General features: G+C 48.3%; 1 protein-coding gene across 5 annotated transcripts in view; it reads right to left on the reverse strand.

Annotated features, from left to right (window-relative positions):
* The window catches only part of RALY (RALY heterogeneous nuclear ribonucleoprotein), a 270120-nt gene that overhangs the window by 19073 nt on the left and 227741 nt on the right, over positions 1-23306 (reverse strand). For all 5 annotated transcript variants that reach the window (XM_074970295.1, XM_074970299.1, XM_074970298.1 and 2 more), the window contains 2 exons: positions 15463-15535; positions 1421-1468 (listed from right to left, as the gene is read on the reverse strand). In XM_074970295.1, the coding sequence (XP_074826396.1) occupies positions 1421-1468; positions 15463-15535 (121 nt within the window). The remainder of the gene's footprint in view (positions 1-1420; positions 1469-15462; positions 15536-23306) is intronic.

The raw sequence follows: 23306 nt of genomic DNA on the forward strand, positions 1-23306 counted from the left end.
TTGTCCATGGCTTCTACTATTGTGAGATTTGACATGAGCAGAGGAGATGCTTTTACATTTATCAAGGCTACATCCAGACAGGTGGATGCCCTCTTCCCTCCTCTCTGCCACCAAACCATTCCCCTCCAGCCAAATGGCATCTTTTCAACATGAGTAGCCACTAGCTTCAGCAGTGCTGAGCAAGCCAAGGATAACAGGAATCCCCAAGGCCTGGTTGGGGGATGGCAAGCTGCGAGGGGGAAGGGGAAGACAGGCAGCAGAGGAAGGAGAGGAAGGCTGGACTGCAGCATAGGCATAGCCACAGAACCCACTATGTAGAAACGCTACCTCCTTACTCAGCAGATCTGTGTAGGAGTCCTAGCTGCTTCCTTTACTGACACAAACAGGTGTTTGCTCCTTGGTCTCCCTGCAGCTCCAGCAGGGCAAGCTGGAGTCTGCCCTGCTCTGTGTGGTGTTGGGCAAAAGTGTTCGTTAATTTCTGATCCCAGAATATTTATTCCCAAGAGGGGGTTCAGCTCCATGGCTGAGGGTGAAACTCCGGCCCCTGCCCATGCAGACAGCCAGCACAAGGCCTGGGCGCCACTGACGGTGAATGTTACACACCTTCCTGGAAATCACAAAGAGTAACAGATGGACCCAAAAAACCCAAAGGTCCAGTCTCAGCTCGGCTTCTTTTACACTGCTGCTGAAGGGCTCCTAAGTGGTTCCTAGGCCTTGTGCTGTCTCTGCACAGGGGGGAACGTCACCCCAGGGGTGCCATTTAGAAAAACACACCCTCACACCTGTCCACTGAGCAGCTTTGCGCTCAGGACAGAGAGGGACTGATCCTGTGAGGAACTGGGGGCATGAATAAAGTCAGTGGAAGTTGCGGGGGCACTCATGGCCGCGCAGCAGTCCCTGCCTGAAGACAGCAGCACATTAAAAGCTACAGATCTGAGACAGGGAAATAATTTGGTCTGTTTGTCCCTCCCTCACTGATTTCCAGAGTGGAGTGTGATATTCACCCCCTTCCCACCTTCCCAGCCAACGCCCCTCTTGTGTGGTATTCATCCACATAACATCCCCCACCATTCCCGGGGTGGGTTGACTTGACCCAGCTCAGAACCATCTAGCTCAGCCTGGTCTGGGAAGGAAACATGGAGGGAGCTCCTCCTCTCACCTCTTACCTGCTCCTTCTGCTTATCTAGCATGGCCACCTCTCAATCTCACCCCACTTAGTGCCGCTCCTGTCTCCGTACCTCCCCAGCTGGTTTCAGACCTCATCTGAAAACTCCTCTTTTCTGCCACTGCCTCGCCTTTGCAAAGTCTCTCTCCCCCAGCTCTGCTGTTCTTTATTCTACTCTGCCCAGTGTTTTGGGCTGTGGCTCATGGAGAAGCATACACAGAATACAGCACTGCTGGCGATCGCTCCTCCGCTCACCTGTCGTAGAAGTCATCTCTGTAGTAGTCATAGTCAAAGTCATATCCACTGTAGAGACAAGAAGATGGAAAGCTCTGATTAATTAGCATTGTTACTAGCACTATTGTAATTAATCTATTCCTGCTGCAATTGAAACATTTTATGTTGTTAAAAATCCCAGTCCTTTAGCTTCATCGTTTTCTAGAGCCATGTTTTACAAGTGTGAATGTAACCAATCATAGATTCATAGATTCATAGACATTTAGGTTAGAAGGGACCATTATGATCATCTAGTCTGACCTCCTGCACAACGCAGGCCACAGAATTTCACCCACCACTCCTACAAAAAAACCCTCACACCTATATCTGTGCTATTGAAGTCCTCAAATCATAGTTTAAAGACTTCAAGGAGCAGAGAATCCTCCAGCAAGTGACCCGTGCCCCATGCTACAGAGGAAGGCGAAAATCCTCCAGGGCCTCTTCCAATCTGCCCTGGAGGAAAATTCCTTCCCGACTCCAAATATGGCGATCAGCTAAACCCTGAGCATATGGGCAAGATTCATCAGCCAGATACTCCTGGGTAACTCGGATCTCACATCATCTTCCACAGTGGGCCAGTTCTGGAGCATAGGAACACAGGACCTGCCAGATTGGGTCACCCCTGGGCTCCATAAAGCCCAGTATCTTGGCTCTGACAGTGACCAGCACCAGTTGCTTCATATGAAGGCTTTAGAACCCCATAATAGGCAGGCAGTTGTGGGATAATCTACCCCCATGAAGGTCACCTCCTAATCCCTACCAGTTACACTGGGTTAAATCCTGAAATGTGATGTTTTTATCTCTTCCAGAACTGTTTGTCGGCATTCACTGTTGTAACTGGGTGTTCATGCTAACCAAATACCCATCTCATTGAGTTATTTGCCTCAGCATCATCATGTGGCAGTGAGTTTCACAGGCTAATTATGCATTGCATGGAAAAGAATTTCCTTTCATCGGTTTCAAATATGCCACTTTTCAGTTTCACTGAAGGTCCTGTTGTTCCTGTGAGACAGGGAGAGCAGAAGTTCCCAATCTGCCTGCTCTGTCCTCTTCATTATTCTACATACTTCTATCATGATGCCTCTGAGTCATCTCCTGTCAGGTAAACAATCCCAGTCTTTTCAATCTCTCTGCGTATGAGCTCTGAGGGACTGATTCTGCCCTCACTTACATGGGTAAGTCAGAGGTGACGCTATTAAAGTCATTGGAGTTACCCCAGTGTAAAATTGGTGCAAGTGAGCTCTGAATCAGGTCCAGCATTCGCTGGTGGGCTGACTTCTTCCAGCTCAGAAGGATCTGGGTCAGCACAGCCTGGTCTGGGAAAGAAACATGTAGGTTGCGCCATCTGCTTATCTAGCCTCTCTTTCTCATCTCAGGTTCTCCCCAGCTGGTGCAACAGCCTCCTCCTGCACAGCCCCATCCTTCTAGGGCTGGCTCTGAGTAACCCCCTCTTGGGAGTTCAAGCCAGTTTTCCACTGGCTTTGTGTTTATTCTCTCCCTTTGCGTTCGCTGCTCTGTGCAGACCTCCCTGCTCTTCCGCCTAAGAGATTATGGACCCTCTCCCAAGCTGCTCCCGGTGGCTCTGGAATCTCTCTCCATGCCTGCACTTTTCTGCACAGCTGCCCTTTGCCACATTTAGCCTTAACATGGATCAATTTCAATTTCCTTCCTCAGCCTTTGTCCCTGCTATTTTAATACGTATAATGCTTATTATCGAGGACATGCAGTTTTGCTCCAGCACCCTCATTACACCTGCTCCTGATACCTTTATAAATGATATTGACCTTTTCTCTGATAATCCTCCTCTTTGCTTTCCCCAGCACCGTCTGCTAGGAGCTACAGCTCCTCAAAGGCAAGACCCACTTCTAAATGCTTCTTTCCTCCCCACATCATGGGAAATACTAGGCAGGCAGTTTTCCATACCAGGCAGCCCATCTGCTTAGTTTCTGCATAGCATGAAGTCAGGTCCCCCCAGAGACAACACCCCTCACATACACACAAACGAGCAGGGAATGTCTGCACTGGGGAAGAAGGATGAAAGTGGCTGTCTGCCGACACTAGGCAGGTAGGTCAGAGTTGGGAGGGTGATCTGTACGTGGGAGGAGGGAGGCTGGGGAGCTGAATGCACTGGACAGGATGCTTGTCTGCTGCGGCATGTGCTTGCAGCACAACCCCCCAGCCTGCATCCCAGCCGGTGCACTCCAGCGAGGACTTGCTGCATAAGTGTTCATGCCAAAGCATCCACGCACTTTGTGCCCACTCGATTGGTGCCCGAGCATTGTCTGAGTAGCGTGTGCAGGTTGGGGTGTGGCCTGTATGGAAAAGCGATTGTGCACTTTTACACCCGCACTATGGAAAACATAAGTGCTTTAGCTAGAGTATGACGCTGGGTAAAGTGGGAGCCAATCCAAGCATTCACCTCATGTTCAGAACCAGCCCAAATTCTTTCAGAAGTTCAAAGCATGGTTAACTTATTTTCTTTGCAACACAGCTCTGCAATTACTGCTTTGAACCATGATCAGAAATACTCCCTGTCTGCAGTGGTACCCATCTCGGATGGACATTAGTCTGTTCTCAGGGCTGAATTAAGGCATAACATTTATAGCCCTGTGTCTAGCCCTGTGTCTAAGGCCCCAGCTTCTGGAGTCACAGAATTACATCAGAATTTTAGCTCCACTTAAAACAGTACATTTCTAGCCCTCCTTGTTGTGAATAAAAGCTTGAAAATGTAACCTGAGTGTATCTGATGCAATGATGTCTGCCTGAGTCTGCAGGCAGCCTGACACAACAGCACTGTGAGGTGTGAACTGCTCACTACTCTGAGAGGCCCTGCCAACATGACCCTAACAAAGAACTCTGTGTGTGACAGGGGACCAAAAGTCCTTCAAGGCCATCCCTCCTAGCCAAGCAGATTTACTCCAGCTGCAAGGGAAACTAGCAAGGGAAACTGCAAGGGAAACTGGGATGCCCCAGTTGCTAGTCCTTGGGGGAGAAAAGAGGGTCCCATGGCACTGCCTCTCTGGGACAGAACCTTAGGGAGTCCTGTGTTGTGGTGTCAGGAGGGACCCAGGTTACCTTTATCTGGCCCTGTCTGTCCTAAGATTTCTATCTCTCCTTCTAGACTGCAGAGCTTTGGAGAAACACATGAACTTCTGGATGCTTATCTGAAAACCTCCTTTCAAAACATTCTGCCCCTAGTTCCAGCAAGAGTTTGTGGACTAAGTTAGCTCTAGGGCTGGTCTACACTAGCTTGACCTGGCTATGTCGCTCAAGGGCGTGAAAAATCCACACCCTGAGTGACATAGTTAAGCCGACCTAAGTCCCCATGTAGACAATGCTAGGTCAAGAAGAATTCTTCCATCGACCTAGCTACCACCTCTCAGGGAGATGGTTTAACTACACCGATGGGAGAGCCCCTCCTGTTGGCGTACGTAGTGTCCACACTGAAGCACTACAGCAGCACCTCTGCAGCGTTTCAACTGTAGACAAGCCCTAGTATGAGGGAAGGGAAATAGAGGAAAGGGTCCTAGATCTCGTTGCCTGTTGGCCCTGGTTACACTCCTGCGCTCACATGTTTCATCATCTCTCTCTAGCATCTAATTCTCCTTGTTTCTGCATTACACAGTCCTCCTTGCTAGGCTCATTGAGAGAGTAAATAAGCGTGAAGCTTGTGAAACAGGAAAGCAGTAGGATTCGGCAGTCTGTCACGGTGGAACCATATGGACACAGGCTGGTATTGTCCAAGGAGCCTAAGGGAGTGAGATACCCAACTCCTTTTGAATTCCAGCGGGATCTGGGCACTTCCTTCCTGTATTCTTCATGTATCAAGACATCCCCAGAGGAACAAGCCTGGCACTTTGGGCTAGATTCCCAGCTGGTGTAAACTAGCCCAGTTCCTTTGACATCACTAGAGCTGCTCCGATTTACTCCTGCTGGGAGGATGAGTAAGGGGCAGCGGCAGCTAAGAGAATGTTTAATACACTGCTTCCTCAGCTGCGATACCGGCCATGGTCATCAGAACCAAACTGGTGCTGTTCTCTTAGGCCTGAATTTCGATCAAGATGTGGTGGTTTGCTTGGCCAGAGAGAGAGAGAGTGAGAGAGCGAATGTGTGCACGTGCACACCAGAGGAGTCACTATTACATTTCTTGTCTTTAGTACACCCTGGAGACTCGATAACATTCTCTCCCCCTGCAGCTGTTTTTCACAAGAGGAAAACACATAAGAAGCACAGAGGACTTTCAAAGCACTTCAGAGACAGTGACTGCTTTGCTCAGGCCAGATATCCCGGCATGCCAAGGTCCATGGCACAGCAAGGAAAATGCAGCTGCTGAATGTACCAGGATTGTCCAGGTAAAACACAGCTGCTGCCAAATGTATCTGGTGCGCACCCGCTGTGCTGCTGATTAACACGTGCATCCACAGAGAAAGCAGCGACTATGCTCTTGACTAACTATAGCAGGTTCGCTTTAAGTACGGAGAGGTGAACCAGGCTGGATAAAATAAAAAATGATTCTGGCAGAGGTTCATTCATCTGTGCTTCCAACGTTCTCTTGTATCTCCACAACAACACTCTGCTCTCACACACCCAGCGTCTGTCCTGGGGGAACCTGGAGCACTCTGTTTGCGGGGGGGCTGGAGGCGCCCTGGGGTTTGTGGTTCAGGGAAGGTTTGGGAAACAGACTGCAGTCAATGGGGCAGTGCTCACTGGGGTTTCAGATTCTGCTTTCTGAGATGGAAGGTTTCACAGAATCGTAGGACTGGAAGGGACCTCGAGAGGTCATCTAGTACAGTTCCCTGCACTCATAGTAGGACTATTATCTAGACCATCCCTGACAGGTGTTTGTCTAACCTGCTCTTAAAAACCTCCAATAATGGAGATTCCACAACCTCCCTAGACAATTTATTCCACTGCATAATCATCCTGACAGTCAGGAAGTTTTTCCTAATGTCCAATCTAAACCTGCAATTTAAGCCCAGTGCTTCTTGTCCTATTCTCAGAGGTTAAGGAGAACAATTTTTCTCCCTCCTCCTCTTTGTGACAATCTTTTATGTACTTGAAAACTGTTATCATGTCCCCCCTCGGTCCACTCTTCCAGAGTAAAACCCAATTTTTTCAATCTTCCCTCGTACGTCATGTTTTCTAGACCTTTAATCATTTTTGTTGCTCTTCTTTGGACTTTCTCCAATTTGTCCACATATTTCCTGAAAGGTGGCACCCAGAACTGGACACAATACTCCAGTTGAGGCCTAATCAGCACAGAGTAGAGAGGAAGAATTACTTCTCGTGTCTTGCTTACAACACTCCTGCTAATACATCCCACAATGACGTTTGCTTTTTTTGCAACAGTGTTACACTGTTGACTCATGTTTAGCTTGTGATCCATTTGGACCCCCAGATCCCTTTCTGCAGTACTCCTTCCTAGGCAGTCATTTCCCGTTTGGTATGTGTGCAACTGATTGTTTCTTCCTAAGTGGAGTACTTTGCATTTGTCCTTACTGAATTAGCTGTAGTGGTCCATGATAATGGATGGGATGAACACAGATGATGGCCCACAAGAAAGTACCTTACAAAGCTAGGCTGCACCCTTTCAACAACTACTTACCACACCACTAACTGTGGCTAAAAACATGGGCGTGGTAAGAGGCTTTGACCTCACCCCCTCTTCAGCGGCAGAGTGTGGCATGGCTGAGAACCTGGCCCACAGATTGTGTCCTCACAGCACATGATTTATAAGTGGTTACTAACCAGTGAATTTTAACCATCTACCCACAGTGCTGAACAGACCTGGATGAAGTCTGTCTATTGCGCTCATATAGAAGAATCACCTGTTCCAGCATCTTCCTATCCCTACCTATAAAATGGTCTGTGTTCTTCTCCCTGGACACCTTTCTGTACCTGGCAGCCAAAGCAGATTCCAACCATACCAGCTCTTGCTGGGATCCTGTTCCCAAAGGTTAGGAGATGGGTGACTCTACAGAGGGAAATGTTTCCACCATCCACAGGCTGGGGAGGCAGGTGGTAGCATCTCTGCATGGCCCCCATAACTCCAACCCAGAGAAATCACTCTCTTTAGTCACCGCAGTAATTCATTCCATGTGCATGCTCACTGCCAGACCTTGCAGGTGGGAAGCTTGCAGTGGCTGGGGTAGAGGAAGGGAGGTTACACTGGGAATCACAGGAGACAGAAAGTCCAGTACACTCAGCACCTCTTTGAATCATTCTTGCTTCTCTCCTTTCCTGCCCAGTTGATTTTTCACTGCTCCTCTCAGATCGGTCGGCCTTTAGTACCTTTAGTTACTAATCGCGTCCTTGAAGCTCGCTCTGAATTAGCGTTCCTCTAAGGCCCTGATCCTGCGGTCGGAACCAGGCGGACGGAACTAAGGGCCCTAGGGGTTCCACATATGCACAGGGGCAGCCCAGGTGGATCTCATTGTAGGACCTGAGCCTATTTTGTTGATGGGCCGAATTAAGTCTCCTCCCAAGGAGGGGAGCAGCTAGGGGGACACAGTTCCAGTGCTTACAATAATGCCATCATTTCTACATATGTACTAGTGAAAGGGCAGGAGCCCTCCCTTTGTTAAATGGTTACTATTCAGCCCCAGATTTTCACTTGGGGATGCTGCATAAAATACCTGTTGCTCCTCTTTCTTTAATCAGAGTCCCTCCCCTGAGGGATTAGTGGTCCTGACTAATGACTTAGAATACAATATGGTGTAATTTGACAATGAATTATTCATTCAAGGGAAATAATCTGTGTAATCCATGGAGCCAAGGTGGGGAGCCAGGCACTACATAAATATATCTCATCATTATTCTCTGTAAGGAGACAATGTTCTCTCTCCTTGATAGCTAATATTATTGTTACACTAACCCACCCTAAGAGAAATCTTTGTAAAACCCTGACTTGCCCAGGATGCAATGAGTCAGGGGCAGAATGAGCAATAGAATGCAGGTGGTCTGATGTTTTAACCAATAAACTATACTGTTTCCATAGTGTTTGCCAAGTCAGTTTTCTTTCTTTCTTTCTTTCTTTCTTTCTTTCTTTCTTTCTTTCTTTCTTTCTTTCTTTCTTTTTCTCATCCATCGATCCATCGTATCATTCTCATCCCTGTGGCATTGGAGCACCTATATGACTCATTCTCAGAATCAGAATTGTGTATTTTTGGATAATCCATGTCTAAAACACTTATGGATCCGCCCTAGCACAGCCAGCTGGAAGGATGCCTTTTCTAATGCCAAAGACAACACATTTGTAAAGAGTTATGCCTATCTTAGAATTGTCACACCAGTAAATTGGTGTTTTAAGTGGCCTGTGCTAAAAGTTGAAATATTGTTTTCAGTGATGAACACCTCTCAGTGCCATTTTGGGTATTAGAGATGGAAGGGCAGATTTGGAAACCCTCCCATTTTGGTGGTGGAAACATTTATGAGAACAATTTTGCACCTCAGTATTTGCAGGTACAATTGATGTTTTGAAATTTACATATCTGATTTGGAGGTGCAGTCAAGTACATTGACATCTATAAATAAGTGGGAATACAAAACCAGAAGCTGGATAAAGGCTGGGCTGAAAACCAGACCATTACTCTCTTGAATGCTGAGAGTCCAACTTTAGGGTAGGATGGGGAGCTGGTCTGGTCTCAACATGGGTAAATGCTATGTTCAACACCTGCCAACCATGACCCAGCGACTGATGGAAGGAAACTGGGCTAGTCCAGAGATTTTCATGTGGCTCTCCTGGTGTTTACTCTCATGGAATCCCATTTTAACCCTGTGATCAGAACTGCAGATAAAGTAGCATCCTCAGTGTTAATGGCCCTTGAGTAGCTCAAACAATGGTACAAACGCTGGAGATGGGAGAGACTGTGTTTGTGCCGCATAGGATCATCTGCTATCAGACATACTGCCAATAGGCAGGTACCTAAATCCCACCCTAAAGCTGCATAGACCTCATGCGGGCTCTGTGAATTCTGCCCCAATAGGGAGGTCTGTAATGTAAATGAGAAAATAGACAGACCTTCCTCAACTGCAACCTGGCTATGAATCTTGAACCTGGCCGTTTAACAATTGAAAATTGGCTTAACCTGGAGAGAAGGAGCCTGATCTTGTGAGCTGTTTAGCACCTTATAGCATCATGCTCTCATTAGCTCAGCAGATAAAGAATTCAAAACCCTTATTTGCTGATGTGCAGATGTCCCCATCAGCTCATTGCTAACACGCTTAGCAGAGACTCAAAGCTATTTAGGCACCTAACTTCCATGGGAGTTAGGCAACAAATACCTTAGAAGAACTGGGCCTTAGGCACCTCTTGAGAGATGTGAGAACATGGGCCTGGGTAACCTAACCAGCATCTCCGGAAACTGGTCTCAGTGCATCAGACATATATTTTCAATCTAACTGCAAACTGCACTGATTAAAAGAGAGTGTTGTCTTGTGCTCTAGATTGAGCTGTTTAGCTGCAAGTTGTGCACTCGGTAATTTCACAGCTCATGATTCCCTTTATGTTCAGGGATAATTGTTGCAATTTTCCAATCAGTAGGTAACAAAGAGGGCTATATAGTATTTAAAAAATAATACGTACGCTGTTTAAGAGAGAGAGCCAGCACCATTCCTGAATCCTATGATAGGCATAGTCTCCAGTTCAATTCCTTTTTTCAGCTTTAAATCGCTAAATAACCTATTAATTATTTATGATCTAGCAAATTAAAATTCATGACTAGCAAATTAAAAGGGACTGAGGAGAAAATCTTTTTAGCCTTGTGGGTTCATTTTGCACCTGCAAAGCTTGTGTTACCTTTTTTGATAATGTACCTGACCTGCAGGTGTGAATCTGAGTGGTTGCACCTTTAGTGACCTGTCTGAGGGCACATCACAGGCAGTGAGAAGTGGCATGCTGTGCTGATTTACTCCCTGTATTAATTGTTGTAGTGTCATAATTATTCCAGCAATAGACAAAGTATCAGCTGAAAAGATACTTTGGTAGTCTTGAGTTGATTTCACTGCTGAGCTCCATTAGTTCCCCACATATGGCATGAAAGTCCCTTCTCCAACATAAAGACTAAGGCCTTGTCTACACTAGTGGTGTAATTTGATCTAAGTTAGGCTAATTAAGTTACGTAAGTTACGTAACTTAAGTCGACGTTACATCTACATGTCTACACCATGCTATGTCAATGGGAGATGCTCTCCTATCGACATAGCTTCCGCCTCTCGTTGAGGTGGATTAATTAAGTTGACGGGAGAGCACTCCTCCGTTGACTTATCGTGTCTTCACTAGACCCGCTAAATTGATGCCCGCTGCATCGATGGTAGTGGTGCCAATTTAGTCCGTAGTGAAGACACACCCCAAGTAACTGGACACTGTGTAAGAAGTATGGTAGGGTGAGGGAAGTGGAGTCCATCCCCTGATACAGTCAGCAAGGCAGTTACGCCTATTTATGGGCTGGAATACTGGCCTCAGTCCCTTCCTGCCCTGTGCATATGGTGTTTGGGGCCAGAGGAGTTGCATAAAGACAGATCCCAAAGTCCATCCCCACTCTGTCCTGATAACAGCCCTCCACGATTGGCTGTGTGGAGCTGCACGAGAGCTTTCCTATGGCTGCACTGGTGTGTAGGCACCTCCGAGAGGCTACTTGGCCTGCAGCTCCCAAGCACAGCCCCAGTGGGATCGGAGCCGCCAGGGTCCCTTTTTGACTGGATGTTCTGGTCGAAAACTGGACACCTGGTCACCCTACTTCCTCAGTAGTTAAAGAACGATTTTCCACCATTCAGAGCCATAATCTTTCCCTCTATGCTGAGTTTTATGGCTCTGAAATCACGGTGCTATAACTCCGTAACTCCCTCTCACACCCTCTCCTTCCCGCCCAGTCTGACTTGCTGGAATTTCATTTCCTTTCCATTCCAGGGGACAAAGGTTTAGAACAGACCACAGACTTCAATGGCATCCACCCCATAACTGTCTGCAACAGTTTATAAGCCCGTGGCAGACAATTTGATGCCATTATAGATCATATTCTCAATGAATATCCCTGTGGGTAAAGGCACAGTATGCAAAATGCAGTGCATTATTATAACGGGTTCTCTGCTGAGTTTAGATGCTAACTACTGGGCTCTGAACTTAGAAAGGTCTCAGCAGAAGCTATTCTCAGAGAGGGGCATCAGATACGCCCACCATTACTGAGACTGGGTGGGTTCTTTTCTTTTCGGGGTCTATAGTACTGATGAATGATCTTGGATTGACAGGCCTGGCACCTGAAATCTTCTATAGCAAGGGAAGTGGCAGTGCGAACTTCTTCCAAAGTAACTTTCTGATGTGGTTCAGCTTTGACTTGGAGGTACCATCTCTGGACACTGCCTGACTCAGGGGTGGATGAAAATAGCGTCCACGGGAGCTTGAGACAACAATGCAAAACTGTTTGTCTTCTGGAAGTAGACGATCAAGGAGCTCATCTAGCAGGGTTAGGGAGAACGTGAATTGAGAGGAAGATGCTGTCCAGGATTGGGAACACGGAAGAAGCGAGGGAAAGAAGATTTAGTTGTCCAGAGGACAGCATCTGTAGGAGACTGATCAATCTTTGGGATACAGGCAGGGATTCCTGAAGTTTTGGTTAGCGTGGTCCCCATGTAGGGACATGTTACCAGAAGGGAGGTGCCTCCCATTTCTGGACACAATTTGTGCCACCGTTGAACTGCCGGGGTGAGTACGAGCACATGTGCCTCCACCTACTGCACCTCACTGTGGACACAAAGAGAGTAATCAGAGGTGCGAGCGCTCAGATTTGAACCCCGGCTCGAAACCTGGATTTCTGAAAGCTTGGCCCATAACATCCACTTCAGAGACATGGCACCATTTCCCTGGGGAGGGAAGCAACAAAGACGGCTGGCGGTAACAATAACAAAGGAGCTGCAAGCCAGACCATACTTGCCATTTAATCTCACTAGCCAGAGCACATAGCCAGCAATATTGATGTACCGTAAATACACAGGATCAATGGGAAAACTCCCATGGACTTCAATGTGGCCAGGATTTTACCCCAGAGTAACCAGAATCTCCAAACACCAGGAGAGAAATACGTTTCCCCATCCCGCTTGGTGACCGGAGAAGCAGTCTGTTTCCCTCTGAGCTGCCTGTTAGCAAACTGGCTCAGATCGTCCCCACTGTTCTGTTTTCCTCTTAGGTGTTTCTCTTAATTTTGGCCTGTTCATTATTTCAGGGTGTTTCTTAGTGTCCTAAATCAGAGGCTCTAGGCTCAGAAGAAATCCATTGCCCACCACTGTTTCATGTAATTAAAAATAATAAATAAACGCCCGCCCTACTTTAACAGCCACCAAGTAATAAAACTCAAATCCCCAAAGCAGCATCATTCTGTTGTCCTCTCTCCCAACAATTACAGAGCAGTGGGATGCCCGCCAGGTAAATATCAATAAAATACAGCTACAGGAAGCAACAGAAGCCAGTTTACACTGGGTTAAATTCCTGCTAGGGCAGAGAGGCAGCAGAAGTCCCACATAATGCATTTAGTTCACCATAACCAGAGAGTTATGTTTTCTTCCTTATTTTTCCATTTCTCCTTTTCTTTGTTCTTCTCTTTTGCTCCATCTCCCTGTTCCATCCCCTCCCTGTCTCTGCATTTCCTTTCTTTCCACTCTCTCTCCAGCGCTTGTGTTTTCCCTTTCATGTACCTCTTGTTTTCCCTTCCTCACCCCCCCCCCCCACTTTTTTTTTCATGGGAAAAAACACTATTCTCTCCTAGTTCCCCTGTCTAAAAAAAAAAATCCCACCACATCTCCTTCCCTTTTTATCTGCAGGTGTTACCAACACCAAGCAGTCAAAAATCACTAGTCAAACCCCATAACATCATGACTGGCATAAAAATCATGAGATTTTATAAAAACCCAACACATTTTGGGGTTCTTTTTATTAGCCTTCTGGTTTTTGAGTCTTCCCTTGGTCACATTTAAAAGTTTTTTCTTTGCAACCAGAAACCTACTGTATTTTCATACGAAAGCTGAGTTTCTCCCATATTCACATGACTCCAGGCGCAGGGGCTTAAGAAAACCATCAGTAGTAATGAGATTCATGATAGAATCTGGAGAGCTGGCAACGCTGTCTCATTCCAATTCACCCCACACTCCTTCACGTGCCTCAGGGCCTGCCCCCATTTCCCATGGCTCCTCCCATTGTCCCGTTCTCTAGCCTCCTTGTCTTTCCACAGCTCCATGCTCCCTCCTTATTTGCTCTCCTTGCATTTTTCCTTCCTTCCCCCGGCTCCTCCGTTCTGCCCTCTCATTCCCCAGTCTCTCCTGGTTCCCCATGTGTCAGGGTCCCTGGCACTGTTTGCCCAGCCCCCTCACTCTCTTCTCTTTCCCCACTGTATCTCCTTCTCTCCCTCTCCCCATCATTATTTCTTTCACTCTCTCCCCAAGGTCTTCCCTACCAAATTTCTGCTGGTACTCCCCTCCCTTGTCCTCCTACACCTGCTTCCCCACCCTTCAAGGTCCCTCTGCCCCCACAGTCTCCCACTCTGAAGTCCTCCCTGCCCCTCCATTTCCCCCACATCTCCTCTCTCCAAAATCCCCCCAACAAAGCCCCCTCCACTGTTTAAGGCCTTCCTGTCCATCCCCCCACCCCTGTCTCTCATTCTCATCTGGAGGGAAGAAGAGGACGAGGACCTGTGGGCTGGGTGACTAGCTGGCAGCTGGGTTTCCCCGGCTATGTCCATCTCATCCACGCTTAGCTGCCAGGGGATGAGGGTTTGGCAGGGGGTCAGAGTGGTCCCTAGAGGCAGGGTGCTGCATTGCAGCTGCCTCCTTCCTGCCTGCACCTCTTCGGCTTGACAGAGCTGAGCCTGGGATATTCAGAGTGGCTGAATGGAGCCCGACACCCAAATGCCATTAAAGTCAGTGAAAGCTGGGCTGCTCCTAACTCCCTTGAACCATTCTGTCTATGTTTTTTAAAACTGACCCGCCCACCTGAAGAAGCGCTCCTAGAGCCCTCTCCCTCCTCCTGCAGCCGTGGCTTTCAGCTGCTGCCAGCACAGTCCATGTGCAAACTGCTGCTCTAGCAGTGAAAGGCTCTGTACCTCACTCGGGCCATCCAGTGCTCTCTGACCTGAGGGCTCTGGGAGTGGAACACCTCGGTGAACTGTGCTAGAGAGCGGAAATGTCCCCCCCCAACCCCAATGTCTCCATGCCATTATCAGGAATGATTATCCTGCCCCCCGCCCAACCCTCTTTAATGCAGGCCCCACAGCACTTGATGCGTCTCTGGCTGCTGGCAGGCACTGTCACAAAGACTGCACCAGGTGCCTGATCTGGGCAAAGACGAAAGCCCTGGGATAACCACTTGGCAGAACAATAGCTTGTTTCCCTTTCATCTCCAGATGGGGCTTTTCAAGGTGTGGAAGCAGGGCCTAAAAGCGGCCGCTGAAAAGAACATGGAGATTTGCTTAAAGCAATTATGTGACTTGAAAGCAAGTTGCTGGGGGAGGCCGGGAAGGGAAGGTTCATTAACATGAGAGCTGGTATCAAAAGCGAGTGAAGCTTTATGGATCCAGCAGTGCGGGATGGAAACCTTTGAATTTGCCAGTTGTTTTCTTTTGACTCTCGCTGTGTCAAAGCTGAATAGATCATTTATTCCCTCCCTCTGGGGGCCTGGTGAAGACTCCCATAAAGCTGTTGCTTCCCCCTTGTATCGTCTGGCCAAACCTAGGCTATGCCACCAAGCATCCTTGGCCCATCATCCCTTGTGCTGCTGTAGCCTACCATGGAAGTTGGGCTGCTTCTGGTACAAGCCTGGGGTTCAGAGTAGCCCAGCTCCATGGTGGACTGCAGCAGGAAGAACTGAATGGGTAGTTGGCAGCATTAGGGCCTGGCACTGAGATTTATGGTGCAGCCCAGGAGTGGGAGCTCGGATAGTCCAACCAGAGGAGCATGACATATCAGCCCTGGTTGGGATCCCCTGCTGAAAAGCCATCCCCCCTGCTGTCTCACTCTGGGGAGGTGATGTACTGAAGACCTACCTGTACAAGGCGGAGGTTGCTCTCTTCAGCCCTTTGGGTCTGTTGGGTTTAGGTTCTCCAGCCATGTTGATATCTGCAATGAATCAACCCCCTGAATTAACGTCAGCATATAAAACTCATCTCATACAGCGCTGGCTCTCTGAGTACATGCAGCCATCTTGTTGACACAGATGCAATCCCCACATCATATGGTTCAATTACCTGCCCACACAGACTCCTAGCAGGGAGCTGTGTATTGTGCTAACCAAACAGTTTTGCTAAGCTTCTGCTGCCTCTGCTAGCACTTTGGGGCTCCTGCTGGGCCTTGTCCACATGTCCAAAGCAGCTGCTCTCTCTACAAGCCTCTTTTCCCTTACCTACGGCAGCTGGCAAACAATCAGCTTCTAATCAGAGAACCCACTGGGCACATGCTAATCCTGGCTCCTAAAGCCCCTTGCAGCTCATGCCTTTCTAGGATTGGCTTCCAAGGAGAATTCAGTGCTCTCTTTACGAAACATGGCGAATGTGTCAGTCCTTCGCCACTGTTGGCTGATAGATGCAATTTATTTCTCTTCTTCCAGGTATAAAATTAATACTAAATATAGGACACAAAGGAAAGGTCTGAAGTCTCCTTTGAGGTCTCCTCTGGTTGGTCTGTTCTAAAAGCTGCACAGGGTGCAGAAGCATGTCTGCAGTCACCCCAATTGATCTCAGAGGCAGGTTTCATTCCAGTGACGGTGAGAATGAAATTTTCTGATCGGCTGAGGAAATCTCTGTCCTGAACCTCCACGCTGAATGAGCGCATTGGACGTGAGAATAGAGAGATATGGCCAATTTCATGATATCTGCGCAAAGCCTAAGCAAACTAACTCTGGGCATGGACACAAAACTGCACAGAAAAAATCCATCAGAGAGGTGACATATTGCACTGTCCTACTTTCCCAGCCTGGGAGTGGAGCAATTCTCTTCTGCCTGGCAGAGCTTCCCAGGACTCCCCCAATTCTTCATGACTTGTACCCACAAGAACCAGTGCGCTGCCAACCAGTCCCCTCCTTTGAATCCAGGGAATGCAGCCAGATAGCTGGGTGATAGGTGCTTTTGATCAGTGTGCTCATGCTTGGAGGGGTGAGGGGATGGAGGGAGGGAGCACATGCAGCGTGGGTAGCACTCCCAGGAGAGCGGTGCTAAGTTTGCTGGGTTTGATTCACACTGGGTTTCTACTATTATTATTATTGCTTATCTTTATTACCATCGCTGCCAGGAAACCCAGTCCCGGGCCAGCACCCCATTGTGCTAGGCGCTGTACAAACACGGGTCTGTACCCCAAAGATTTTACAATTTGCGTACAAGACAAGATGGTGGAAGTGAAATTGGCTAAGAGAAACCCCTTAGTTAGCCTACCCAGTACAATTCCTCCTCTAATTCTCCTTGCCGCTTACACATTTAATCCTTGTGGACATTTATTGTGTCACCCTTTCACTATCATTAGGCCACATTGCCAACAAAACTGCTGCACTTTTAAGTTCTCTGTGGGTACGTCTGCACCGCAAAAAAAACCCCCCTGAGGCCACGGGTCACAGAGCCCAGGTTAACTGGCTCGGGCTCGCGGGGCGTGTACTGTGAGGCTAAAAATAGTCGTGTAGACATTCCTACTTGGGCTGGAGCCTGGGCTCTGAGACTCCCCGCGGGCCAGATTTCAGAGCCTGCGTGGGACCCTCTACATCGCTATTCTGAGCCCTGTAGCGCAAGTCCCAGTCAGTTGACCCAGGCTTTGAGACTTGCTGCTGTGTTTTGTTTTGTTTTCCAGTGTAGACATACCCTGTGTGGTATGGTATTGCTTAGGTCTCCCGGGGGCTCACCAGGGTACAGCTGAGCCTAGAGACCTAGTCTGTGAATTATGCATCGCGCCAAATTTTGTGCAGTTCCACACGTGCCATTTATGCAAATGACTGAATGGGCTAATTTGGGTATTTGCAAATAATTTACCTATATTCATAAACTTCATCTTATGGTCAACACACCCTGGCTCGAGCAATGACAGGGACAGGATGGGGAGCTGTACAAAACTTGGCAGCTGTGGTACAGTAGTCGGAAGGGTGTGTGGCTGGATGGCTTGGGGGGAGGTGCTGGACGGTGCCTGGAGGCAGCCTGGGAGGTACCCGGGCGGGTGAGGGAGGCTGTGGGGGTGGCCGAACACTGGGACACCTGCAGCGAGCGGTGGGGGAGCGGTGGGTGCTGGACGTCTGGGGGATAGCTCAGCGCTGGGTGGGGGAATCTGAGGAGGAAGCTGGGAGGCAGCTGGGAGGTAGCAGAATGAATGAATACTGGGGCATCTGCGGTGCCCAGTGGGGTAGCTGTAGATGCTGGGTAAGTTGGAGCTGGGTGTCAGGCTGGCTGTGGGTGCTGGGTTAGAGAGCCTGGGAGGTAGCTGAGTGGGTGGTTGCTGGGGCATTGTGGGTGGGGGTGGGGCGCTTCGGAGCACTGGGGTACCTGGAAGTGCTAGGTGTGTGGGTGATGGAGTAGATGGGAATGGCAGAGTAGCTGGAACTGCTGGGGTAGTCATAGGGGTGAACATACGCTGGCTGCCTTCTCAGGAGTGAGTACTGTGGTGCACGGGGCATGTTCGCTGGTGCTTTGTCATGGGGGAACCGATGCAGCTTGTTGGTGGGGCCAGTATTGGGTCCCTTACTTTGTACTGCTCTCTCCTCCCACCCCCTTTTTCCTGGTGGTGATCCAGCAGGGTGAAGAACGGAGAGGAGAAGCAGACAGCTCATATGACTGCAAGGAGCCTTCCCCCAGCAAAGCTGGAAGCATGAGGAGCCACTGATCTGTGGGAACATGATGGGATGGGCTGCCACAGGCATGAGTGTCCCTGGAGCAGCCCTGCTGATGCCAGCGAGGTTTGGCAGGAAACTAAATCTTGAAACATTTGTGTCTTTAGACTAAATTTGTCAGGACCCATTGCACTTTGCATGAAATGCAGTGAGTTAAATTTCTGTTCTTATTTTTTTCCATTATTTATATAGTGCAAAAAAGTGTGCAAGGTACTGTACGGACAAATAAGGATCCACTGCCCCGCCCCTAGGAACTTACAGCCCAAATAGAGAGCTTACAGTGACCCACAAGTAGCTGAATTTCAAGTTAACTTGTAATCATTTTCAGGAGCTCCAGGCAAGCTGCAGGGCTCATAAACCTGGAAAAAACGGTGCCTAGGCTATACATACAAAATATGGCTGTACAAGAACATATGAGGGTCACGGACAGAGAAACAAACGCAAAATGGGGTCTTCCACACATGTATGCCCTAGATCGGCACTCTTGAGAACTTCGAAGGTGGGCATTCTGGCTGGTGGGCTCTCGCTGGCCAACAGGCTTTCGATGGCATTTGTCCAACCCCTTTGTTTGGTGGCCTTCAGGGTGCTCAGTTTTTCCAGACACTCAATTCCTATGGAATCTAAGGCCTGTAATACTTCACAGCACTGGGTTTAGAGTCCAGTGCCAGGCTCATCTACTCAATCAAGCATTTGTCTGACCCTGGGCTGAGGTTACGGAGATTTGTTTCCTCTTGTGGGGTGGGGTGGCTGATACGAGGGTTGGTTGGTATTGCAGCACCACTGAGCCTACGGCAGATTGATGTTTCGTCCATGTCAATGGAGACATAGTACATTATGAAATAAATTAAAATGAATGAGCCTGAATTTTCCACTGCCTTGCACCGTCACTTATCCCTGTGCAAAAGCAGGTGTGAAACACTACTGAATCAGAGTGGAAGCATTTTATACCCACTGAAACATGATCTATTAGAGAGGGGCTTGAAAGGTGCCAGGGGGATAAGCAGAATACTGTAGCAGCTCAGACAAGAATGGCAGACACCGAAGCACTGACATTCCATGCAGAATATCAGGGGTTTTCAACAGTATTTAATACAACTTCTTTGGTGTTAATTCCCATTCTTGTCTGAACAATGGCAGCAGGAAAGACCCTGCTCTCTGGGAAGGGCTGTTTCATTCATAGAGTGCCTGCAGTGTTTCCTGCAAAGCCAGTATGGTCATTATTGAAAGTGGGCCGGGCTGTTCAGAAACCAGTGCACCTGGGTGACCCCCTAAGGATAGAGGCGCCGATCTGATCAAATATAACAACAGATCCAAACCTTCACCTCCAACTCAAACTTGGAGCCTTTTTCGAGGCTTGAACTTCTTGTTTTAATCGGTGCTTCTGGTCTCAGCCAGAAGTAAAAATCTCAAAGTGTATTGGGCCAGATCCTGAGCGGATGTAATCAGCATAGCTCTGCTGAAGCTCTGCCGGTTTACCCCAGCTGACTATCTGGCTCAGTGAGAGTGGCTGTTGTTAAATGAACAGTGTTGCCAACTCTCATGCTTTTATCATGAGTCTGGTAATAGTGCTTTTTCTTAAGCCCTAGCACGTGTCATATGATTAGGTGAGATTCTCAGCTTTCCCTGGAAGAAAAAAGAAATGTGTAGCCCTCATGGCTGCAGAGAAAAGCCTGAAACGTGCACCTTAAAAAATCAAAACCAAGAAGGAAAATAAACAGAGCCCCCAAGTTTTTGTTGTTGTTTCTGTTTTATGATCTCATGATTTGTAAGCCAATCTCGTGATTTTGGGGGCTTGACTTGTGGTTTTTGAACACTTGGGGCTGGCAGTACTGGAAACCTGCCAAAGAATGATTGCTCTTGCTTTGACTTCCAGGCCCATTTATACATCATATCGGCCTGAGTCTAAGTTTAGAGAACCAAAGCTCTGATTTCTTTGAGGTGCCGTTTCACTTTCGTAGGTGAATCGAGACTGTCCTGAACCTCAATCCACCCTAAATTTGCCCCCACCACTAAAAAATAAAATATTATAAACCCTTTGAAGAGGCAACACTCAGACAATTCCCAGTCACGGCTCATCCCCCTGATCATGGCTCAGTGTGATGTGACATGAGAAGATCAGGGGGAAGTGGGAAGGGCCACTCATAGAAAAAGAGGGAAAGGGGCAGGGAAGGGGACAGTGGCTGGACGTGGCAACCAAGGCATGCTAAGTGGTGCTAGTGGTGGACACAGCTCACCTGTCCTCTGCCCTCCCACACCCTGTTGTCTATGGAGGTCTAGGAATGGGCATGGACGGCACAAGGAAGTGGCTGAATTTCACGGGCAATTAGCCCTTCCCAGCTGTGTCTGTGGAGACAGCTGTGCCAGATGAGGTGTTCACCCCTGGCGAGAAAGCAGGTGGTGATGGCATTGCTGCTCTCTGCCAGACGCAGAGGCTATATCCTCTGGCTGGGGCTCTACGGAGGTCTGCCAGTGGAAAGCGAAAGCAGGGCGATCTGCCAGGTGCCTTCCCTGTCTACCCCTGCTCACCTCTTGGGAAGAGGCTCTGGGGGCTATTGAAGCAGCTGCAACCACCCCTTTTCGGAGGGCCTTTCCACGTGCAGGTGCCAGGCAGGGACTCTGGCCCACTGTCCCATGGGACTACACGTTCTTTCCACACAGCCTGCTGTGTGTGAATTTGCAGGATTCCCATGGTCCCCCGATAAGGAAGGGGCGTGAGCTGGAGTCTGTTCTGGCTCTCACCTCACCCACAGACCTGTCAGCTGAGTTCTAATTGCAGCAAGCTTGTTAGTGGGGATGAGGTATGAGGGAGACAGTTTTCAGTTCCTAGGTAGAGCTTGCAGTGCTGGCCGCTATAACAATCATCCTTTGAGTTGCAGGCTGATCTGGTCTGTGGGGAAGTCGCTGAGTGAGAATAGTAACTAGAGAACCCCGGAATGTCCCAATTTGTGAGTTGTTCCTCTGCTCTGACCTCCTTGCAGGAAACATGGCTGGGAAACTTTTGCCTATTCGTAGTAAATTCTATGTAATGGTTGCTTCCGATGCATGCATGACCTCCCTTTCCCAACAAGGTCTTGTCCACGCAACTGTGAGTCTGGTGACCATCGGGGTGACATCTGGAACGGGAGTAAGTGACACTGCAGCTGCATTTCACCTCTGACCTTCAATTCTGCTTCTGCTTCAAAGGGAAGACACACGTAAAGCAGTTTTCATTGCAGGCCAAAATCTGTCTGAACAAACCCAAGATGGACTTTCACAGGGTAAATAACAACACAGCCTCTTTAAAACATATCCAGCAGTCAAGTTCTTATTTCAGATTGTCATACCCAAATCAGAGCAAGGTGGGAATGGCTTTCAAATCTCTTATACTCGGTGTCTAGCACTGCTGGTGCCCTCAGCACAACCCCTGCCTGCTGGAGGCTCAGAAATGCCAATTTTTGATTAAAAATGTTGTCTGCAACTCCAATTCTCAGTTTGTACCTGGTGACAAGAGCTCCTCAGCATGTGGCATTTCAGAGCAACGTGAAAAATAAGGATGCAGCTGGAGACGGTTTGTCTCAGCAACTGGTAATGCGCTAGAGTAAAGCTTGTCAGTGTGGGAGAGACAGAACTTTCTCTGGGGATGGTCCAAGACTGTGGAATGAACTCCCTCTAGAATTCGGGACCATCACAAACCTCACCACTTTCCTTTCCAAGGCCAGGTGCATTTCTTTGACCTTGCCTTCTGTAACATAAACACAGAGCAACAGGCATATTTATTTTTTAAAAAAGCAACTACAAAACAAGACACTCCCCTGCACACGCTTCTCCCTCTGGGGAGAAGATGAGAAAACAAACAACATGTGACAGATGTGTAGTCAAGTTGCTTGATGAACGGCTGGAAGGCGCTCAGAGGCTATGGGGATGAGCTTGGTATAGGGACTTATATAGAACAGAATAGAAGAATAAAGACTTTTACATCTGTCTGTCACTGGCAGAAGCACCACCCTAGACCTGCTGCTGGCATTTCAATCCGTTGGTCAGAGCAGGTCAGCATGATTTGGTGATTAAAACACAAGTGGCTGCTAGTGCCTTTACTACGCTAGGGCTCCCCTGGCTGCTACAGCACCACCAGTAAAGCTACAACAGGCAGGTCTCCAGCGGAAGTTTTTAAAGAAAAAATTGACACCTGCAAGAGGAAACGTGCTCCAATGGGCAGGGCCTGGGACTCAGGAGAACGGGTTTCTATTCCTGGCTCTGCTGCTTCTCAAATGGCAAGAGAGGATAGCCAAGGCCAGATTAATGAGCCAGGAGGCAGCTTTGGAAGAGTCTTGGTGTAACTCTGAAATGCCACTAGCAAGCGATCGAAGCAGGGACTGATTTACAGTGTGGTCCATAGCTTGTGACTGCTGCCCAGTCATACTATGCATTGTCTCTCCTCTTCCAGAGGTGTAGGAGATGACAGCACCTGCCATGGGCCATTGCTTCTGAGGTAGGTTGAAACCTGGACATTATTTTGAGGGGTCAGCAATTAGTTGTTTGTTTGGGATATTAGCATTATCCCAGAATTCTTTCCAGTGCACTTTGGGATTGAATGAGGACTCCTTAAGAGCTTTAGCCTCATCCCAAGAAGGCTTGGGGGATTTCAGTTGTGTCTTTGGAAAGTACTGGAGGTGCTCATGAAATGGTAAATCTAGGTCAGCCATGGTTCCATTGTACTCACAGGCTGTGTGTGTGTGTGTGTACGTATCTCCAGATTTTGGGTGGGAGTATATGTGCCAGAATGTGCAACCATTGGATGTGTGTTCATTTAAATGTTCCAGGTTTCATACTCATCGCAGCATTGAGCTGCTTGTCCAGAAAATTGGTATGTGAGCTGCCTGCTCAGACTGGTGTGCAATATTTAGCGGGCAGGTATACTAGTCAAGAGTTTCTGTTTGAAGTGTGTGTGCATTGGCACCCCATGTTGTGCTTGTGAGTTTTTGGACAAGGCTAGTCCTTGCTTTTACTTTTTCACATCTTTTCCAGATGAGCTTTCGAAGTCAGACTTCTATC

This window comes from Natator depressus, chromosome 13, assembly GCF_965152275.1.
Source record: "Natator depressus isolate rNatDep1 chromosome 13, rNatDep2.hap1, whole genome shotgun sequence".
Classification (NCBI taxonomy): domain Eukaryota; kingdom Metazoa; phylum Chordata; order Testudines; family Cheloniidae; genus Natator; species Natator depressus.